Here is a 22,626-nt window from a genome sequence, read left to right as displayed (position 1 = left end):
GTTCTCCCTCCTTTGCAACCTCCTCAGGCCCTGAAGCGAATAATAGCAAGCTACATACTGAAGCCATACAATTTGGGGGCAGAGAAGTTAAGGGTGGGGAATTTACCAAAAAGGGAAGGCAGGGAAAGAAAAGATAGCATGTGCACACCACACATACAAAGCACACCCACAGTAATTATGGGAACTGTGGTTCACTCAGAGCTACAATTCCCAGCACCCTTAACAAACCAATTCCCAGTGTAGTACACCTTGTTTGTTACCCAGGTGAGGAACAACCACCTTTTGAATAAATCACAGAACCAAGGAAACTAATTCTTGAGTCCAGCACCCAGCGTTTATTGCAGCTATTGCAATAGGTCAGAGCTGGCTCAATGTGCCTGTTAAGAAAGTCTGCCCTGAGGCACATCAGAATAAAAGCTTATATAGTAGTTCAAACCCAGCACACACAAGAGTCATAAAACATTCTTAAACATACATCAGGAAAGGTCATGAGCAGTAAAACATGCATGGCTAAGCCATACAGGTATCGTCAGCCCCACAATGCGGCCCAATGTGCCCAGGCCATTTGACCATTCTAGGTCTCGGATGTCACACGTTTGTACCCTGGTAGCCAAGCCTTCCATGGGGAGAGAAGAGCACCATTAAAATCCTCACCCACTCCTCTTCCTGGATCTCAGATAGCTTCAAGGATAGCTAATTAACACTCTTGTTGCTGACTCATGATAGACTTAGCAAAACATTCTGCCATTTGTACCACTATGGCGGTTGGATAAGGAGAGATGGAATACAGCTGTAAGGAGGGACATTGTCACAAACACAGAACACACAAAACCCAAGCCTAAAACATTCTATCTGAAAGTTAAATGCAATTAAAATTGAAACATGATTAAAATAAAAAATAAACACCTGGGGTTGCTAATTCTTTTATCACCAGGATTCTGTGGGACATCCCAAGTGCTTTCAACGTGTGGTGTGTATGCGGCCTGTTTCTTCTCCAGGAAAGATGAGTAAATTATGAGCAGTGAAAGCCAGGACTGCTGGGTCTTCCGGGGCTACATGGTGGGACAAGAATTGGGTTGGAAACGGGGATTTCCCTTGGCGGTGGTTCGTTCAGATAGGTAATTTTAAATTCTGCCCTCAATGGTATTCCACCCCCTTTTAGAGGAGAATGTGCATTACTCCGCTGGGAAAAGCTTTTCCTGTTGAATTCTCTGTTTCCATCCTGACTACCACTCGCAGGGAATCTGTAACGGGCGCAAAGCAACTACAATACGACGCGGTCTTTTTCCACACGGGGTGTGCGCAAAGATAGCGCGCGCTTGGCTGCTGGGGCGGAGGAAAAGCCGAGCCCGTCACGTGCGCCAGGCAGGCAGGGAGGGAGGGAGGGCCGCGCGCTCGGACGCCTGGGTTCCCCTTTGCCCAGACTCCGCCTTTCGCAAACACTCGGCCTCGGCGTGCGCTGAAGGGCCGGTCATTGGTGGCTGCGCACGTCCCTCTCGCTGCCCGGCGGCCTTATAAAAGCGCCCGCGATCCCTTTGTCCCCGCAGAGCTCGGTTCTTGCTTCAACAGTGTTTGAACGGAGCCGGTTCCACCACCAGCCTCTTTTCTTTTTTCCCTCTCTTTCCCCTCTTCAGCAAACAAAACAGCCCCCAAAAAAAGAGAGTCCCTTTTGCTTCTTCTGCTATCCTTGCTTGAGTTGACCCGCGGAGAGACCAGCTGCCAGCAGCTGCCCAGCCAGCGAAGCGAGCCCCCCGCCGACGCCTTGCAGCCGAGCCGCCGCAGCTCTTCTCCGAAGCCATGGAGTCCCAGGTCCGCCAGAACTACCACCGCGACTGCGAAGCCGCCGTCAACCGCATGGTCAACATGGAGCTGTACGCCAGCTACGTCTATCTGTCCATGGTGAGCAAGGGGTCAGGGTGTGTCGGCGACGTGGTGGTGGGGGGTATATTGGGGTGCAGAGCCCCCGGGTCACAGCCTCATTTCTGCATTGCAGGGGGTTGGACTAGATGACTCTGGGTGCCCCTTCCAACTCCACAATTCTGTAATCAGTTGGCCCTGTTCCCTGGGGAAAAGGGAGCGTGGCTCGAGAACCCCGGAGGACACCAGTTCCACTTGCCCCGCGTTCTTTCAATCCCACGTTTGTTCTAAAGAGTTCAAGGTAGCAGCAGGCATGGTCTTCCACCCACCCACCTTCCCGTTGGAAGCTCACAACAACCCTAAGAAGTGGTGGCTCAGGGCCTGAAGTCGCCCAGAGAGCTTCATGGCTAGGTAGCAGGTTTAAACGGGGCCGGAGAAGAGCCCAGCAACACCATGCTCTCTTCTCCCTTATTAGGAGTCTCCATTTTCATCACTTTTGTTTCCTTGCAAGGGGAAAAGCAGCAGCAAGAACAATGGGAGGGACTTTGTCTTGAGAGTTCTGGCAGCCTCTGCTTGCTTCCTTCCCTTTGTTTTCAAACAAACACTCTTTCACTTCCTTTTTAGTGCTTCCCCTAGTCTTGGTCATTGTCCTCTTGCTTGCTACTCTCCAAAAATACATACTCATTTTCTCTCTCTCTCTTCCTCTCTTTCTTAGGCCTAGGAGTCATGGTGGTGGTGCATGGCATCCCATAGTTGCTGATCAGCCTGCCTACACAGCCTTGCCTCTCTGGCATAAAACACCATTCTTGCATTCTCCATCTCTCCCCCCACCACCCATTGCTGTCTCCCAGTTGCCCATGGTGTGTTCAAGCCCCATCTTGGGTGGATCAACAAGTGTGGGAGGCAGAGATAAGCTTTTGGGGTGGGGTGATTAAAAAGAACATCCCATGACAGTTATTCTCTCTTCTTCCCAGACCTAATAGCGTCTTCTTGTCCCCCAACCCATAATCTCTACTTGACCCACTTCCAGTATAGGAAGATGGAAAGGGGTGTGTGTGTTGTTATTCTTTTTTGCTTTGGCTTCAGTTAACAACTGTTTCTTTCTGTAACTTCTGATGCCCACACCTTTATGTCTCTGTGGGAAATGGACTGTGTGTGAGAGAGTGATGCTAGCAGTCTTTCAAGGGTGCCTTGCCAAACTTTCACCAGAACTCTGCCCCCTCGGGCTCCTGCAGGTTCCATCCCCCATATACTTTATTTTTAAGAGGGGAGCCTCTTGCACCCAGGGCACTCTGCTCAGTGTCCCCCTACTTGCCCCATGGCTCTTTATACATTTCCTTCCCCCATTGTATGTGGGTTGGGTTTTTTTCTCCCTAACTGTGTCCTGTTGCATTGCGGGTTGGTCAGTTCAGTTGCTTTACAATCTGCATACAGTTTGAGGTTAGTCCACACTTGAGGCTTGCCTTCCCTCCCCTAACACCAATGAGTCTCGCCTCCTCCTTCTCCCCCTTCAAAATAGTGTTTATCCCCTGGATACTTTCCAGACTTGGAAGAAGTACAGATTCTCCATTCAAAACTTGTGTGTTCTTGTTCACGTTTTTCCATATCCCTCTCCCACACTCACCCGTTTCTCTGCAATACTAGGCATGCAGGATTTGTGGATCCCTGCCCATTAATATTTTTAAAAAATATATATTATTAGGCATTGTTTTTTTTTGTGTGTGTGTGACTGTTTACAGCCTTTTTGCCAGTTCAAGTTTGTCATATGTAGCGTCTCTTGGATGGGGATATCCATTTCTCCTCCTCCTCCTCCTCCTCCTCCTTCTTCTTTTCTTTTCTTTTTGTAGCCTTAGGACATTCGCCAGTTATCCCCATCTCTCTTTCTGCAACAGGAGAAAACATTTTTTTGCAAATGAATTTCTGGGCTGATGCAGTTAAACTGTGTGTGTATGACAGAGAGAGAGGGGGGGGGTTAAAAAACAACAACACAAACACAAACTTGCACAGCACCTCCTGCTTTCTCATGTGTCGGAGGCACCTTCTGCAGAACTGTGAAATCATCATGAAGGCACAATGGAAAGGGATGTCTGGAGGGGCCCCCTGTCCTGCTCTGCTTGTGCCTGGTAGCAAACTGCAGACAAGTGTCTTCTCTGTAGTCTCGGCACGTGGCTAAATGGGAGACATTTTGTAGTGGTGAGGACTTTCATTGACTCAAGAGATTTGTTTTGTTTTTTTACAAAGTAAAAGTATTCGTTTACCGCCCTCTCGTAAATCTTCAAGGTGGTGCACAGCAATATAAAAACGCAAAATAACAAAAGCAGTACAAAAGAATCATTAATAAAAGACTGGCTACTCGCGGAATTTTTAAACAACTGCAGAGACCTGTTGGCATAAAGAAGTCTGTAAGAAAGTCAAAAGTGAGGGTGCTTGCTGAATCTCTGCTAGAAGAGTGTTATGCAGCATGGAGCCATCAACCCTAAATGCCCAACTTCTGGTTGACGCCAGCTTGGGTTTACAGAAAACAACTTATGCAGAAGAACTTGAGGGTTTCCCCCTGCTTCCCATAGGGTGGTGGTTCTTTTACAGAACTTGCAAGCTTCTGAGGCATCGTGGGAACAATTCGTTCTCTTAACAGACCAAGCCTCCTCCTTCCCTGCCCACAACACTTCCCCAGATCTGAAGGTCTTTTTCATCTGCTCACTTGTCCGCAGTCTGGCTAGGATCTCCCCAAAGTAACCCAGCGTCTCCTCCTGTTCCATTTCTCCAGTCTTCCTACTTCGACCGGGATGACGTTGCCCTGCGACACGTGGCTGCCTTTTTCCGCTCGCAGTCCCACGAGGAGCGGGAGCATGCTGAGAAGCTGCTGAAGTTCCAGAGCCAGCGCGGTGGTCGGGTCCTCCTGCAGGACATCAAGGTACAAATCTGGTGGGGTGCCCTGTTTCTAGCCAGAGATGCCGAGAGCAATGACTGCAGGACTTCCCAGGTGGTGGTTCTGTCTCGAGGCCTGTTAGGACCTCAAACCCTTCTATGTGAGCTGGGCAAAAATAACATGTTGACCCTGGGTTCGAATCCTGCCTCTGGCCTTGGGGAAGCCACTGTCCCAGAAATAGCAGCAGCCAGTCTTCAAAAGCTAGTTTGTTACGGAACTCTATAATTTTATATTTGTTTTCTGTCTCTACAGAAGCCAGAAAAGGATGCTTGGGGTACAACTCTTGATGCCATGGAGGCAGCCCTTCAGCTGGAGAAGAATGTGAACAAGGCCCTCCTGGATCTGCACCAACTGGCAAGCAGCCAGGGAGACCCACATGTGAGTATCCATGGGGTGCTGATAGGCTTAGTATCCATGGGGTGCTGATATGCCTTTTACCTACTTTGCCTCAGAGGTACTGGTAAGTTACTGGATTTGCACAATGTTGCTTCACTGTTTCATCAGTGGTCCAGCCATCTCTGCATCCTGCCTCTGATTCTGTGAGCCCTGAGATGTTACGCCAAGATCCTAATAGGTCTTCCTGCTACCCTCCTGGGCAGAAATAGTTGTAGCAGCAGCAGCACCCATAAATCCTCGGAAAAGCTGCTATTCACATCATGTGGGGCAGGAGGCAGAATGCAGAGAAAGGGGGGGGGGAATCCTTTGCAGTGCGTTTAAGCAAGGACGGCTCTCTAAAAGTCATTTGATTCCCAAGCCCCGTAAACCCCAGTCAGCATGGGCCAACGATCAGGAAGGGTGGGAGTTCTGCAATACCCAGAGAACTACAAGCCCCCTTCCCTGTTATTAAGTGTAGTTCTGAAATAAAACTGCCATACCTTTTAAAAAAATAAAATAGCAGCACTTGAATGTCAGATTGCCACTGATCCAAGGTGAACCCTACACTAGAAGAGACAGCTTCAGAAGTAAACAGTTGGGGGGAGAGTTTATTGGAAGTGCTCTGGGTGTTGTCTCAAGTCTTTGATGGTAGACCTGCCTAACCAAGCATTTCACCCTGTCTTCTCTCTCCATCTCTACAGTTCTGTGACTTCCTGGAAACTCACTACCTTGACGAGCAAGTGAAAGCTATTAAAGTCCTGGGCGACCATGTCACCAACCTCCGGCGGCTGGGGGCATCCCAGGGAGGGCTTGGCGAATACCTCTTTGACAAGCACACCCTGGGAGAGAGCAGCAGCTGATTCCCTCTCCCTCCCTTGTCCCCAAGAGCGCAATACCCCTTCCGTGAACCCACAGAAGCAAGACCCACCTCCGTCACTCTGGCCAGGCCCCACTCAAGGGGGGCTATACCTGCCACAACTCAGTTGGCATGCTTCCAATAAACAAGGGTTCACCCGTTTAAACTCGCCTGTGGTTTGTCTGGGGTTTTAAGGGGGGAAGTTTGCGATGTCCAAACAAGGGGTATCGTCACTGCTGAAAGGCAAACACTCTTGTCTTAGGCAGCCAACGTTTTGTCCCCCTTTCAAGGGCCGTTTTCCCTTGGGCATAATTTGTCAGGGGCCGCATGCTGATGGCGGATAGAGCCAGGGACAAAACTCATAGAATTGTAGAGTTGAAAGAGACCATGAGGGCCATCTCATCCAGGATCTCCCAAACTTGGGTCTCCAGCTGTTTTTGGACTACAGCTCCCATCGTCCCTAGTTAGCAGGACCCAGTGGTCAGGGATGATGGGAACTGTAGTCCAAAAACAGCTGGAGACCCAAGTTTGGGAAGCCCTGATCTAGTTCAACCCCCTGAAATGCAGGAAACCTTTGTTCCTAAGTAATTTAGGTAAAGGTAAACGGCCCCCTGACCATTAGGTCCAGTCGTGGACGACTCTAGGGTTGTGGCACTCATCTTGCTTTATTGGCCAAGGGAGCCCGCATACAGCTTCCGGGTCATGTGGCTAGCATGACTAAGCCGCTTCTGGTGAACCAGAGCAGCGCACGGAAACACTGTTTACCTTCCTGCCAGAGCGGTACCTATTTATCTACTTGCACTTTGTGCTTTCAAACTGCTAGGTTGGCAGGAGCAGGGACCGAGCAACGGGAGCTTACCCCATCGCGGGGATTCGAACTGCTGACCTTCTGATTGGCAAGTCCTAGGCTCTGTGGTTTAACCCACAGCGCCACCAATTTACCTAGATTTAAAACCTGCCCTGTTTCCATTTGCACCATGGCTACCTTAGATCAAATTCCACATTGGTCTGAAATGGGAGGGGAAGCTCCTCTCCCCTTCCATAGCAGGGCACTTCAATCTTGTACCAGCAATGGTGGAGAAAACTGCTGCCTTCCAAATCTCCCATGTCATGGACTCCCGTCTCCCATGTCATCCCCAGCCACGGGGGCCAAGGGTCATGGGCGTTGTAGTCCAGCAACATCTGCAGGGCTACATGTTCCTCCATCCCCGTGGTGTGTACGTCTCCTCAGGAGTAAGCTGGAGAAGCGACTCCCAAATAAATTTAAAGAGGATTCAAATAATAATAATAATAATAATAATAATAATAATAATAATAATAATATACCATAAAAGGACTATAGGCCAAGCACACAAATCAGTGAAATCATTTATAAAAATCTTATACTGCTGAACTAGTTGGTTAGGCATCAACCTTACCTGTGCAGGATCTTATTTCTGAGTTCTCCAAGTGCCTTTCTGGGATATTGCAAGCAGAACAGCCTATACTTATGTTTTGTTTACAAAGAGGCAAACTGTACTTATCTTACATCCTCATTATTGCCCAAGACTGCAAATTCAAGCAACTGCAAATACCTTTGAAGTGGAGCTTGGCTTTCTTGCTTCTATGGAGGAGCAGAGGCAAACTATCTTAAAAATAACAGATACCCAAATCACTCCACCCACAGCTGTGCTTGAGAGATAAGGGCTCTGCTATTGCTAACCGCAGAGCCTCTTACCCTACGTCTGAAGCCTCCTGCAGCTCATAACTTGAAAGCAACGTTGGCTTTCCTTGGACAGTTGCATAAATTGAAAGTTCCCCCCTCCCGTGTGTGTGTTAAATAACTGGCTTCCATCAGAATCAAAATACCACTGACACACTGATTCCTCCACACACTGACACAGATGTAAGGGGCAAACTTGGATGTAGGGGCATCAGGCATGGGTTTTAAAACTGGATTTGCCAACACTTAGAAAATGTGGCATCTCTCTTAAATAGCAAAAAGGGAGGCTGTGGGATGCTAACGTCTTCTCCCTGCAGTCCACTGCCTAAATCATCCTCTTTCTCTCCCACCCCCAGTGACTCAAATAACGGGAGGGAGCCCAGCTAGGAAAAAAGTTTATGGGACAACAGTCCCCATCAGACCAACCATTGTAAGGGGACTAGGGAAGGTTTTGTCTTTGCCGCTACTGCTGCCGCCTCCTGCTGCTTGGGAGAGGCCCATGGCTTAGTTGCAGAGCACATGCTTTGAGTGCAGAAGGTCCCCAGTACTGCCCCTGGCATCTCCAGGATCAGGTAGCCAGTGATGTTAGAGGCCTCTCTCCTGGAGACCCTGGGTGGCTGCTAGGGAAGACAAACCTGTCAAGTTCCTGCAGGGGTGATGGGTGGCTGATCCAATACAGGGAACTGCGCCCATTCCAAGAAGACTCATAAATTAATTGCTGCCATTCACTCCTACTGGGGAAGATAATGCTGTATTGGGGCAAGAACCAGACCTGCTCTTATCTACCTGGCCTTGCCTTTAGTCCTGTGACCACAAGACAGAACTCAAGTGTGAGAAAAAGCAAGGCTTTTGCCAATATAGATAGTCCCTAGAATTAGTCCTTGAGCAGTGTGCATTGTATTTGTAGCCTTCAGCTCAGGAACGTTCTATTGTCACTTTGGACAACTGCCAGTTTCCCCACCTCCCCCCTTTGTTATCCTTCCATCACAGCCTGTAAAGGTGTGTGTGAATCTTTTTATTTTATTTTCTCAAAGAACTTTGATCAATAAAAGGAGAGCTCGGCCAGTTTTCCCTGAACTTTCCTTCCTGTTATTGATACGCAGACTCGCTGAACTCCATGAACAAACACAAAGTAAATGCTTGAGTTGTGCCCCAACCCAATCTCTTGAGTGCTGCGACATCCCAGGGTTCCAAGCTCTCACCCAGGGTTTGGGTTTGCTTTTGGACAATGAGACACAAAAGTGCCTGTGATGTCTTTATGATATTTGGTTTATTTATACATATGTACAACCTGAGCCTAAGACAATATTCCAGCAGAAATCAAGCATTGCTCTCTGACCTTTTGCTTGCTGCTTTTTTCCCTGTTTCTTCGTTCACATAACAGCAAAATTCTCAACTGACTTATCCGTCTCCCTATTTGTGAGATGGAGGAGGGACCCATCTGCCATCTGGCACAGAGCCCCCTCTCTTTTGCTCTCTTAAAGGCCCATCACCTTTACGTTGTTTTCTTAATGGCCCTTCACCCAGGCAATCACCTCATAAGGAAGCTAACCTGAGTTATATTTTAAAACACTTTCTAGGATTATAGGGCTTAGAGGTCTGGCACCCACAAACCCATAACGCTGCAAATGCAGCTTCCCTTATCAACAGTCAGTTAATATGGATTTCCATCCCCCTGTAAAATTCATGACACTGGCACCCTTCCAGTGCCCATGAAATATACACCTGCCAGAGCTGGATTCAAGGGCAGGTGACCCAATATAGGCCTGGAGAGGTGCTGTGCTTGGGAGATGCCTGCCATGTTATCTAGCTCCAAGCGCCTTCTGGAGGTTCCCTCACTGTGAGACATGAAATTACAGGGAACAAGGCATAGGGCCTTCTTGGTAGTGGAACCTACCCTGTGAAACGTCCTCCTGTCAGATGTCAAACAGATAAACAACTACAGTGGTACCTCGGGTTACAGATGCTCCAGGTTACAGACTCCGCTAACCCAGAAATAGTACCTCGGGTTAAGAACTTTGCTTCAGGATGAGAACAGAAATTGTGCAGCGGCAACGGGAGGCCCCATTAGCTAAAGTGGTACCTCAGGTTAAGAACAGTTTCAGGTTAAGAACAAACCTCCGGAACGAATTAAGTTCTTAACCCGAGGTACCACTGTATACGACTTTTAGAAGACAGCCCTGTATAGGAAAGTTTTTTATGTTTGATGTTTTGTTATGCTTTTATATTTGCTCGAAGCTGCCCAGAGTTGCTGGGGCAACCCATACAGATGGGTGGGGTACAAATGATTTCATCATCATTGTCGTTTTTAATTTGTATACCGCCTTTCTATCTTACAATACTCAAGGCGGTTTACAAGCTGAAGAAACAAAAAATGTACATCTTATAACAATCTAATGCAATACAAAAATGTGATAATAAAATGTAACTTTAAAATAGACAGCCTACATCAAAAAAGTAACAATCAACAATCAATTAGAATAGTATAAAATAATAATATCAACATACAAAAGTTAAACAGAAATCCACTCAACAGTTACAATAATATCTAAACTATAATCAATAAAACAACGGCAAGCCACAGTACATAAAACAATACAATACACATTGAGAAGCAGAGAGTGGGGCAAGGCAGGTGGAAGGAGGCCTTGCCTGATGGAGTCTCTCCCCTCACAGTTCTTCCTCCAGGCACAGCTTCCTTATGAGGAGACCCAGGGCTGGAGGGTGGGGCAAGGCAGGTGGAAGGAGACCTTGCCTAATGGCAAGATCTTATCACTCTTATTGATTGTTGAATAGCATTGTCAATACACATGGAGCTTTGTTGTGTACAAGAGAGCAGGTCTCTGGCCCAAGGGGCTTACAGTCTAAAATATGGTGCTGGGGGAGATCATAGGGGAAGTAAGTGCCATGAAGCATAGTTGCCATTGAATTCAATGCCTGAAAATGCTGCTTCCCTTTTTTCAATAAGTGGAATAATAAAAATTCTAATTTGCAGCGGGGGGGGGGGAGTGATTTTGATGGGGGAAACGATGCAGGTTAAACACATGTACATCTAAGCTATTGTCACTAACAAAAAGAAGCAATTTGGGAGACCCAGCGAGCTGCAGTCTTACCTTGAGAACAAGGCTTGTAAAAACAGAACTATTTATTACCGTAGTTTGTTCAGGGTTGCTGGAAATTGTAACTCTCTGAGGGGTAAATTACAGTGCCCAGAATTCTTTGAGGGGAAGAATGTGCTTTGAATGTGCTTCAGAGAGATAATGGACACACAGCCTTTTGGTTTGCAGCTGGTTTTGCTGGAGGGCCAATCCGAGAAGGGGCTGGTGAAGGGGATCTCAGGTATAGTTCAGCATACACTTTTTAAACAGAATATTTTACTTTGTTGGTTTCCAGCACAGAGGAAGCCAAGCTGAGAGCAGATGAGACAAATATCATGCTGGCGGAGTCTCAAAATAACCACGGGTAGGGTTGTTGGGGAATTTCCGCCAAAGTCTGAAAATAAGGCAAGTGTCTGAGACTTCCCCTGTTCTTTGCCTGCTTTAGCAAGCTTCACACTGTCCAGATTGGTGGGGACGGGAACAGACAGCGTTCAGGAATGTGTTCTTATGTATAAAATACAAACGGTGTTTTATTATAACATAACAAATGGTTGCTTATTTGGATTGTTTTGCTGCACTTTCTTGTCTTGACGTATTTTGTCAGGAACTACAGAGAGAGGGAGATGAACAACAAACCATAATGTTTTTTTTAAAAAAATAGTCCAGTAGCACCTTAAAGGTAAAGGTAAAGGGACCCCTGACCATTAGGTCCAGTCGTGGCCAACTCTGGGGTTGCGGCGCTCATCTTGCTTTATTGGCCGAGGGAGCCGGCATACAGCTTCTGGGTCATGTGGCCAGCATGACTAAGCTGCTTCTGGCGAACCAGAGCAGCGCATGGAAATGCCGTTTACCTTCCCGCCAGAGCGGTACCTATTTATCTACTTGCACTTTGACGTGCTTTCAAACTGCTAGGTGGGCAGGAGCAGGGGCTGAGCAACGGGAGCTCACTCCGCCGTGGGGATTTGAACCACCGACAAGCCCTAGGCTCTGTAGTTTAACACACAGCGCCACTTGTGTCCCATAGTAGCACCTTAGAGACCAACTAAGTTTGTTTTAGGTATAAGCTTTCCGAAAGGTGCTACTGGACTATTATTATTATTTTTTATTTTGACTGCATAGAACAACCTGAATCTAGCAAACCGTAATGTTACAAAGGTTGCAATCCTCCCCAAATCTTTGCCAAGCAGGAGCAAAATCCCAGGGAGTCCCAGGCGCTCACCCAGGGTTCGTGTTTCCATTGGGAAACAAGACATGGCGGAGACTGTCATGTCCTTAAGAAAAATGATTTATTGACACATATTTACAACCTGGGTGCAGATGGAGGGAATGCAGTTTACAGCACTTGCATCTCAAAAAGGGATTGTCCTTCACAGCAGAAAGAGCATGGCTCCTCCAGATCTCTGCTTTATAAAAGGACACATTTTTCCTATGTGACATCACCTTTTTGTTGATGTGTGATTGACTTGCTTCAAGCACTTTTAGACATTCTTAGCGACTTTTATCCCAGGTGAGGCCCTGGTCTGGAAATGGAGCATATCCTGTATTTTTCCACTGGCCTGGAAACTTCATTCAATGCCTCCCAAATCAGCTAAATTCTACCCCCTTTATTGGTTTCTAACAGTCACTAACTCTAGTGGTTATGGGTGCCTTTTCACCCTCAAACTCCGTTACCCCAATACTTTTGGGAACGGGGAGACCATCTTTAGTGGTTTGAAGCAAAAACTAGATAAATAGCATTTCTCTCACCGGAGATCTTTTGGCTTCTAAGCTTCCTCTTTCGCTATTTGTCACCACAACACATTCTGCTATCATGTGCCGCCGCCCCACAAAGCTGACCTTTGCAGAAATTCTGCATATCCTGCACTCCTTATGACAGGCAGATAGAGAAGCAAGACAGACAGATGAGATCCTCCCTCGCCTTCACCCTTACTATACCCCAATTTTAAGACCTATCCCATCATATGCCCAGCTTCCTCATACAGTTTCGGTCCCTGTTTCCCAGCATCATGCAGTTAAACATGTCATGGGGTCATGTCCAACAGCAAGATCCGCACTGCACTGCTGAGCTCCTCACGTCCGCCCCACTTCCCATTCCCCTTCCAACTTGTTTTCATGACGATGGCGAAGCTGAACCCAAGATGACACCTCGTGGGGATGCAGAGAGAACCAGGACCGGGTTGGTTCGAATGGACGGAAAAGCCTTGTTTGACAGAAGCTGTAGAGAGAACTATCCAAGAAAATGTATGTCCTCATCAAGTGTTGTATTCTGACTTCTTCAAAAACACCTGTGATAAATATTGCAAAAAGCAAACAGCTGAACACAAGGGTGTGCCAAGCGTTGCAGGCAGTGCTACTCCTACCCAGAGTAGACTCACTGAAGTTCATTAAGGTGACTTAGGTTTATTTGTTACAATGGGTCTACTAGGGTAGAACAATGAATACAGCCCACCAGTTTTGATCACGATGTCCAAAAACGGATGCGGTGTGAAATTGAAGGGATATCTCTGTATCTGTGCTTAGGGTGAGTTGTTTTTAAGGCATGTGTGGATAGCTAATTATCAGTCATGTCATCTCAGCAGGAATGCTTGGGATAATTTCCTAAGCTTTTGCTACAAACTGTATGGGCCTCGCGTGCCCAATTGACTCAAAACTACCCCGTATAATTTATATTTTGGAAACACGAACAACAACATGAAGCTTCCATGGCAAATGGGCCTGAGAAAGAGGATTCTCATTTTGCTGGAATTAGAAGATCTCTGTCTCCTGGCTGCTGCATCCCACACATTGCCAGCTAGTTATTTTCAGGGGGCAGCGGTGGATAGACAGAACAGCCTCAAGGCCTCCAGCTTGAGAACAATAACAAAGGGGAGGGGGGGAGGAAAGGGAAGCGAAAGACACTTTTTTTGCTGAATCATCCTGAGTTTTCTCCCCCCCCCCTTGTGTCAGTATTCTGGAGGAAGTGTTTCTGCTGAGTCATGTTCATGAGGGAAGAAGAGGGGATAGGGAAGTGTTTTCTTCTTTTTAAAACCCCCATGAATTTATCCCTCTAAAGAAGGTGCAGGGAACAGTTGGCCCTCCAGATGTTGTTGAACTACACAAAGTTCTGTAACATCTGGAGGACCAAAGGTTCCCTACCCCAGCTCTAGAGACCTTGGCTGTCCTAGGCCACATCCACCTGGCTTCCCTCAAAGAACCCTGGGAACTGTAGCTTACCCCTCACAGAGCTCCAATTCCCCAAACTCTTAGCAAACTACAGTTCCCAGGATTATTCGTGGGGGGGAGGAATGTACTTTAAATTTCTGGTGTGTTTACAGTCCTAGGTAAAGTTAAAGGTACCCCTGACTGTTAGGTCCAGTCGCAGACGACTCTGAGGTTGCGTGCTCATCTCACTCTATAGGCCGAAGGAGCCCACAAATGTCCGCAGACAGCTTCCGGGTCATATGGACAACATGAGTAAGCTGCTTCTGGCGAACCAGAGCAGCGCATGGAAATGCCGTTTACCTTCCCACCGGAGCGGTACCTATTTATCTACTTGCACTTGATGTGCTTTTGAACTGCTAGGTGGGCAGGAGCTGGGACCGAGCAACAGGAGCTTACCCCGTCGCTGGGATTCGAACCACCAACCTTCTGATCGGCAAGTCCTAGGCTCTGTGGTTTAGACCGCAGCGCCACCCGCATCCTAGCTTCTCTCTAATCCATAGGTTGATGGGCCTCTTTTACAGAACCATAAGAGGTCTGATCCTAGCCACCTTCTTCATTCCCAAACACGCTTGCTAGTCCCACTAGGAAGAGGAGAGCTGTGTCTGTTGAAATGTGCTTATGCCCAAAGGCTCAGTGTATCTGTCTGGAGGGGAAACAGTTAGGAATTGTATGTTTAAACAAAATAAAATGCAATCCTATCTACTCAGCAGTCAGTCCCACTTAGTTAAATTGGACTTACTCCCAGGTATGTGGGCGAAGGACTTCACTGTAAAAGAGACCCATCTCCACTTTCTTCCATTAAGAGGGGTGTTTCAACCTATCACCATCGCCTATCTGGTGTTATGGGGAAAGAGTACTGCATTAGGATGAGAAAAAATCCACCTTCAGCTTTGGTTCATTGAAATGCTTGTAACCAGTCATCTTCTTTATTAATTTATTCAAACTATACATGCCTGCTTTTTTCACCAGGGGAACTCAAGGCAGCTTACAAAGCAGCACTGACTTTAACCATAATCAAATTACAGAAATCACATCATTAAACAACAACCCCCCCTTTTTTAAAAGGCCAGGAGACCTTAATCCAATCACATTAATGAACAGCCATGCTTTGACCAAATGCCTTAAAAAAGCCATCGTTTTAGGGCCTAACTGTTCTCTCAAGGTGAGGGGCCACCGCAGAAAAGGACTCGCCCATCAATACCTCATATAACTGAGGGATTTGGAGCAAGATTCCAGATGTCAAGCACAGGAATATATGGAAGAAGGCCTGTTTAGCGCTTTAAAAGCTAAAACCAGCCCTTTTAATTGAGCCTTGACACAGATTGGCAACCATTTCTATTCCAACAAAAACATTTAGCACCTGTCAACAAAATGGAAGCTACATTTCACACAAGTTGTAAGTTGCTGAATGCTTTTCAAGGCAGCCCCATATAGAGCAACTTACAGCAGTCTAATTTGGAGCTTCCTGTGGCACAAATAACTGTGGCAAGATCTGATTTTATAAGGAGGCAGTCTTGGCTAGTGGTACCAGCTGAAGCCTCTCATGCCAACTTGTGCATCCAGCACAAATACAGGATCAGAGATCACCCTAAAGCCATGGGCCTGATCCTGCAGCAGTTGAGAACACAGCTCCTTCCTCTGGGCTTCTTGAGGCGGTGTCTGGTCACCTATTGTGTCATCCCATTTTGGCCACAACAGGTTTAAAGATGCAGACAAGGAATTTAAAGCTGCAAACTCCTTAAGGTAGCAAACTTTATCTACACACTTAAAGGTAAAGGTACCCCTGCCCATACGGGCCAGTCTTGACAGACTCTGGGGTTGTGCGCCCATCTCACTTAAGAGGCCAGGGGCCAGCGCTGTCCGGAGACACTTCCGGGTCACGTGGCCAGCGTGACATCGCTGCTCTGGTCAGCCAGAGTCGCACACGGAAACGCCGTTTACCTTCCCGCTGGTAAGCGGTCCCTATTTATCTACTTGCACCCGGAGGTGCTTTCGAACTGCTAGGTTGGCAGGCGCTGGGACCGAGCAGCGGGAGCGCACCCCGCCGCAGGGATTCGAACCGCCGGCAAGTCCTAGGCGCTGAGGCTTTAACCCACAGCGCCACCTGCGTCCCTTATCTACACACTTAAAAAGGTAAAGGTACCCCTGCCCGTACGGGCCAGTCTTGACAGACTCTGGGGTTGGGGCGCCCATCTCACTCAAGAGGCCGGGGGCCAGCGCTGTCCGGAGACACTTCCGGGTCACGTGGCCAGCGTGACAAAGCTGCATCTGGCAAGCCAGCGCAGCACACGGAAACGCCGTTTACCTTCCCGCCAGTAAGCGGTCCCTATTTATCTACTTGCACCCGGGGGTGCTTTCGAACTGCTAGGTTGGCAGGCGCTGGGACCGAGCAGCGGGAGCGCACCCCGCCGCGGGGATTCGAACCGCCGACCTCCGATCGGCAAGCCCTAGGCGCTGAGGCTTTTACCCACAGCGCCACTTACCTAGGAGCAAACCCCACTGAACTTTACATCTGGGTAGACGTGCATAGGGTTAATGCTGTAGATGGGAGAAAACCCCACCTCGAGAAATTCAGTAGCATTTGCTTTCCGAGTCAGCAAACCACAAAGGACTTTTTAACACACATATCTGTACAGTGCTTTTTTTCGGGGGGGGGGGGAGGCAGGTATACACATACCCCTAAACATTTTGTGAATCTTTGTACTTTTCTCCATTTACTGTATTTCTTTTCCCTGAATTGAACTATAAAATGGTCTATAAAATGGTGATTTTCTTGAGTCAAAATGAGAGTACCCCTAAACATGTTTCAAGAAAAAAAGCACTGCAGCTATAGCTGTATCTCTGGGCATTACATTTTCTTTTTTGCATGTAAAGATTTTATTGCAACGCAAAGGCACCTTGTCCCTTGGTAACACCTTCAAGGGCTGCAGATCGTTGAGAACCTGTGGAACCCCCCCCCCTTTAAAAATCGGACTTCTTTCAATCCCCTTGCTGAAGCCAGAACGCCTGACCTGCTTCCCCATCAGCGAGCAAACTGGGCGGAGCCTTTGCGCTCCTCGCGGAGGGAGTTCCCTGGAAGAGCCTCCCGGGCTGCCTATAAAAGCCCCTGTCCGGGCGCACCCAGCTCAGATCGCTCCTTTTCCTGGCCTCCGCTCCTTTGCTCTTGCTTCAACAGTGCTTGAACGGAGCAGGATCGCGGCCGCCACCCCATCATCTTCATCCTTAAGCCAGCCAGTCCAGTCGCCGATTTGCACCATGAGCTCCCAGGTCCGCCAGAACTACGACGCCCAGAGCGAAGCCGGAGTGAACCGCTTGGTCAACCAGTTTCTCCATGCCAGCTACAACTACCTGTCCCTGGTGAGCGTCCAGAGGGGGAGGGGGGGAAGGCGAAGCCACGGCTTTTAATAATCTGTTGCTAATCTTTTTGGCCTCACTTTGCATTGGGCATGCGATTGTTGCTCCGTTTTGCTTTTCCACGGGTACATGGCAGGTAGAAATCCAGCAGGTGCGGTTTTCCTTTCTGGTAAGGGTGTGTTGCGCTCTCGCAGCATCTTCTAGTCCGCTGGATGCCAGCCAGCTGCCCTCCGGGAGATTTGGACTACAACTCCCATCAGCCCCAGCGAGAACAGTTGTAAAAAGGAATTGTAGCCCCAAAGCATCTTACAGGGTGCAAGGATGGCAATGGATAGTGCAGGGGCTTGTTTTTTTTAGCTCTAAACCTACTGAGGGTGGCTTTTCTCTCAAAAATTCTAAACAATAAAAGGGTCCCTCTTTCGGGGAATTCAGCACTTAAGGGTTTCAGGTGAATTACCTTTCCAGTCAGGGAAATCTGATGGCTTAATCTTTCCAGCTATTGACTGATCAATGGGCATTTGCCTTCCAACAGCACGGTCTTTTCTAAATAGTGCATCATTTTTTGGGTTGTAAAAGAGAAGGACATTTTTAAACCCCCCCCCCCAATATTGCTTTCTTCCCAGTGTTGCTACTTCACCTCAGTTCAGAAAGCTGCCTTTGTCTGATGGCTGGCAGTGGCTTTTTGGGTTCTCATTGGCTACATCTGTATCTTGCCTGCCCTCGAAAGAGATGGAGCAGGCAGGCGCCTGGCTCCCCTTGTTCCTAAATCTCCCGGTCTAGCTGTTGCGTCTTGCTAAATAGGAGTAGAGTGGACCTGGCAGCCATGATTGCGTGGGACATATTTTTTCATGTCAACATCTTCGAGAGCTCCCTCCGCTGTCCTCGAGATCGGGGGTGGGGAATCTTCTGACTGAGGGCCACACTGCTCCCCAGAGCAATATTCCAGGGGCCACATGCCAGTAATGTTTGTAGGAGGGAAGCAGAGGCCAAAAAACTATTTGAGGGGAAGAATGTGCTTTTTTTAAAAAAGGAGACTAGCATGTGTACAGCTTCTGTCTCCATTTTGTTCCCTCCCTATTGGGTTTGCTGCCTGCTTCTTTCTTCATCCCTTCCCTCCATTGTGGGCTGTGGCAAAGTCCGCTGCCCTCCTGTTTACCCACTGCTGAGTTCCCCATGAGTTGTGTGGTCTGAACAAACAACATCGTGAAGATATAGCGTTAATGATTTAAAGACAGCAACCCTAGCCTCTCCACCTGTATGCCTAAAAGGCCTGAAATGGAGGCTCCATCCAGTCTGTCTCTTGAATTCCTCTTGTGTGGGTTAAATTGGGCTGGGGGAATTATAGCTAGATTTGGATAAATCCTAAAATATTGCCATTGCGTTTGTTAGGTAAGTTAACTTGCCCTGGTTTCCAGCCAAGGAATGTTGCTGCCTCTGAGGGGTCTCTATACACTTCATAAACAGTTCCTTTGTGAGGAACCATTTCAACATTTGGAGTTTTTTAGTTTGGAGAAAAGGCGATTAATGGGAAGGAACAGGGCAGAGCTGTGTAAAATTATTAATGTTGTGCAGAAAGTGGCTAGGGAGTTTTTCTCCTCCCATTACGACACCATTTTGTTTGCTACAGTGGTACCTTGGGTTGCAGACGCTTCAAGTTACAGACTCCACTAACCCAGAAATAGTACCTCGGGTTAAGAACTTTGCTTCAGGATGAGAACAGAAATTGCGTGGCGGCGGCAGCAGGAGGCCCCAGTAGCTAAAGTAGTACCTCAGATTAAGAAGTTTCAGGTTAAGAACAGACCTCCAGAACAAATTAAGTTCTTAACCCAAGGTACCACTGTATAGTGGTTGGCGTTGGACCTGGGAGACCAGGGTTCAGATTCCTAGGCCATGAAGCTCACTGGGTAACCGGATTGTTTTGAGAATAGAACGGGTATGGGAAGACTACCTTGAGTTCTCGGAGGAAGGGTGCGATATAAATATAATAATGTAGTAATAAATAAAAGCTGGTGGCATTTTTAAACTTGAGTGTACATTTCCCCACATTTTTGTGTCTGGGCCAATAGGCATTTTACTGTATTTTCAGTGGCCTATGGCTACAAACAGTAAATATTTATTGGATTGGAACTGGGAACATTTTGTGTTCATTTCTAGTTCTTCTTTGAGTAAATCTTGAGTCTGAGCCCTTGCCTCTTTTTCTCCCTTTCAGGGTTTTTACTTCACCCGGGATGATGTGGCCTTATCCAAGTTCTCATCCTTCTTCCGGCACCTCTCTGAGGAGAAGCACGAACAAGCAGAGAAGCTCCTGACCTTCCAGAACCGCCGTGGAGGCCGAGTTGTCCTGCAGGATGTCAAAGTGAGAATGCGGGTGGCTTGGACAGAAGGGGTGTTGTGGTGGTGGATCGAGGCCTTAAATCATGGGCATGAGGAATGGGAGTGGCAGAAATAATGTCCACTTTCCCCCTTCAAAACTCGGGCTTCCTCTTGACTTGCTGGGTGTGTTGTAACAGCTCTTCCATAGCACACTGTTATGTTTATGGCATGCTTTGGTACTATGAATTGCATTTTAAAGTGTGCATTGCATGCCCACCCCCCAGCAAACTTGGCACTCCCAGTAAGCTATCTAAGGTACACCTGTTTATTGCTTCATCAATATTGTAGCTTCATCTGTTCCCATCTGATGAATTGGGGGTGGATTAGTGGTATGAAATGCAAGGAGTTGCTTTGTTCTGCAAGTCTGACTGCAGAATGATAGCAGCCGTGCGTGGAAAGAACAATTGCAACTAAATGTTGCATTGTATCTTCATAGTAGGAGTGCTCCTGTTCAGGGTACCATGCCCACATCCAAGATCTTAAAAGAAACTCATGGAGGGCATTCCTTCACCTCCTTTTCCCCCACTAAAACATTATGTTGCTACTGAGCATGCCCAGTTCTCATCGGGTTGCATTTTGGCTGCTTTAGGCTTTATTCTTATAGGGAAAAGTACTTCTGCTAACATTGGGCTACTCCCATGCTGTCCTCCCTGCTCCCAATTTAGCTCCATTTCTGTTGGCATTACAGTGGTGCCCTGCAAGACGAACGCCTCGCAAGACTGAAAACCCGCTAGACGAAAGGGTTTTCCGTTTTGGAGGCGCTTCGCAAAACAAATTTCCCTATGGGCTTGCTTCGCAAGACAAAAATGTCCTGCGAGTTCCTGTGGGGTTTTTTCCCTCCCCCCCCCTTTCCTAAGCCCTAAGCCGCTTATCAACTGATCCGCTAAAAGCTGCTAAACCGCTAATAGCGCTAATCCGCTAAGCTGTCAATGGGCTTGCTTCGCAAGACGAAAATACCGCTAGACGAAGAGCCTCACGGAACGGATTAATTTCGTCTTGCGAGGCACCACTGTAGTGGGTTGTTGATGCTGAAGGTGCAGAACATTGCAGAATGGGATATAAGGGCCACTGGGCATGAAGGTGCTGCAATTGGCAGGCTCTCTCATGAGTGTTCTCTGCCGTTAACTTCAGAAACCAGAACGTGACGAGTGGACCAACGGCGCTGCTGCCATGGATGCGGCCCTTCAGCTGGAGAAGAATTTGAACAAGGCTCTGCTGGACTTGCACCAGGTTGCCACCAGCCACACAGATCCCCATGTAAGTCTTGCTGGAGGAAGCTAACGTGGTTGGGTTGGGGGTTATGTCGCCTTTCCTATCAGTGCCCACTAATCAACTACATAAAACGGGAAGTGCCTCAAAATCGGTATACTGTTTTGTGTGTGTGTGTGTTAAAAGTTTGGGGACCACTGACTATGCAGACTAGCTTAATTCTGGTGAATGGCGAGAGCCAAAGTACGTACCCCACACCAGTCGATTGAAGAGGTCTACTAAACATCTAAAGTGTACAGGTTTATTTAAGGACTAGACAACTTGCCTCTTTGTAAGAATAAAGATGGCTGGACTGCTGAGTTCTTTGTGCCCAGTGCCATGGGATATATGCAACCATAATGAGATGTCTTACCTGCATTAATTTCCAGAAGGGTGTGTTTGTTGCAGCAAAAATAAGTCCTTGAGGTACCTTAAAAGGCAGCACTATTAGTCTGAGTTGAGCTCCCAGACGCCAGTTTGGCTGATTTCCCATTGAATTGTGAGCTCCAGTTTTCTATGGCCAACCTTCTCTTCCTCTCTCCTCCCAAGCTGTGTGACTTCCTGGAGACCCATTTCCTGGATGAGGAGGTGAAACTGATCAAGAAGCTTGGGGACCACGTGACCAACCTCAAGCGTGTGCGTGCCAGAGACGAGGGCCTTGGTGAATACCTCTTTGACCGTCTCACCCTGGGAGAGTCCAGTGACTGAATCCAGAGATGCTGGTTCCCTCCCGACTCCTGCAGCCTCGTCCGCCACAAGTGTGTGCTGCTTTGTGTGTGCTACCTTGTTCTCTTGAGAGCTGGCTGCCTAATCAGTGAGGCCTCTGTAACCCTGTCCATCTACAGGGAGGGAAAAGTCTGTAACTGGCATTAAATAAACTTGGCATTAAGCACTACTACTTTGCATGGCTTGTATGTATAACTACCCAGGGTATGATGGCGTGATGCTTGGGCAGTCAGAAGAGTCATTTAATATTGGAATGTATCTGACTTCAGATGCAAAAAGTTACCTTTTCAGATTAGAGCAAAAGTTGTCCCATACAGCATTGTGCAACCAACTAAGACATGAATCTCCTGCTATGTTGCTGGCAGATGCTATTCACTGGTCTACTAGTCTACCATGTTGGTAGGTAAGAGTTTAGTTTGGACAGCCAAATCTACCTCATCCTTTATGCTTAAAGTGGCATGTATAGTTCTTCTTTCACTCCCCTTTCCCATGTCATCTTTGCCACAACCCTATGATGTAGACTTAAGTAGGGGGTGGAAAGTCACTGGGTGGCCCTGCCTCAGCCTCCCCCAACCTGGTGCTCTCTGGATTTGTTGGGGACTATTGCATCTCCCACCAGTGTAGGTACTGGCAGTGATGGTTGTGGAGCTGAAACCCCACCCTAGTACACACTGCAGGGGGAATTAATTACTTCCATCTGTCCTGAATTCCACTGCAACTCACATTCTGGCTGCATTGGAGAAGGGAAAAATTTATGAAGATGAGACCTACAAAGGACCCCTTACTCTACCTTCAACCTACCCCTCAAGTAGGATGTGGGTGGCTCAACTTGGTACTTTTCAATTGATTGTTTTGCAACTGTGGGGCTGGGTGTTGCGCATCTTGGGTTGAGGTCCTACTTTTTCAG

General features: G+C 47.7%; 1 protein-coding gene across 1 annotated transcript; it reads left to right on the top strand.

The window, feature by feature from the left end:
• Positions 1-1,475: 1,475 nt before the first annotated feature.
• Positions 1,476-21,701, top strand: LOC307201618 (uncharacterized protein; the record flags this gene model as incomplete). The annotated part of the gene is made up of 9 exons (XM_079950897.1): positions 1,476-1,899; positions 4,625-4,771; positions 5,039-5,164; positions 5,863-6,013; positions 8,823-8,851; positions 17,016-17,375; positions 19,582-19,728; positions 20,877-21,002; positions 21,543-21,701. The coding sequence occupies exons 1-9, from the start codon at positions 1,798-1,800 to the stop codon at positions 21,699-21,701; spliced, it is 1,347 nt and encodes a 448-aa protein (XP_079807023.1). The 5' UTR covers positions 1,476-1,797.
• Between the last annotated feature and the right edge of the window lie 925 nt (positions 21,702-22,626).

Source organism: Podarcis cretensis (assembly GCF_951804945.1).
Source record: "Podarcis cretensis genome assembly, chromosome: 13".
Lineage (NCBI taxonomy): Eukaryota > Metazoa > Chordata > Lepidosauria > Squamata > Lacertidae > Podarcis > Podarcis cretensis.
This window is presented reverse-complemented; position numbering and strand designations above follow the sequence as displayed.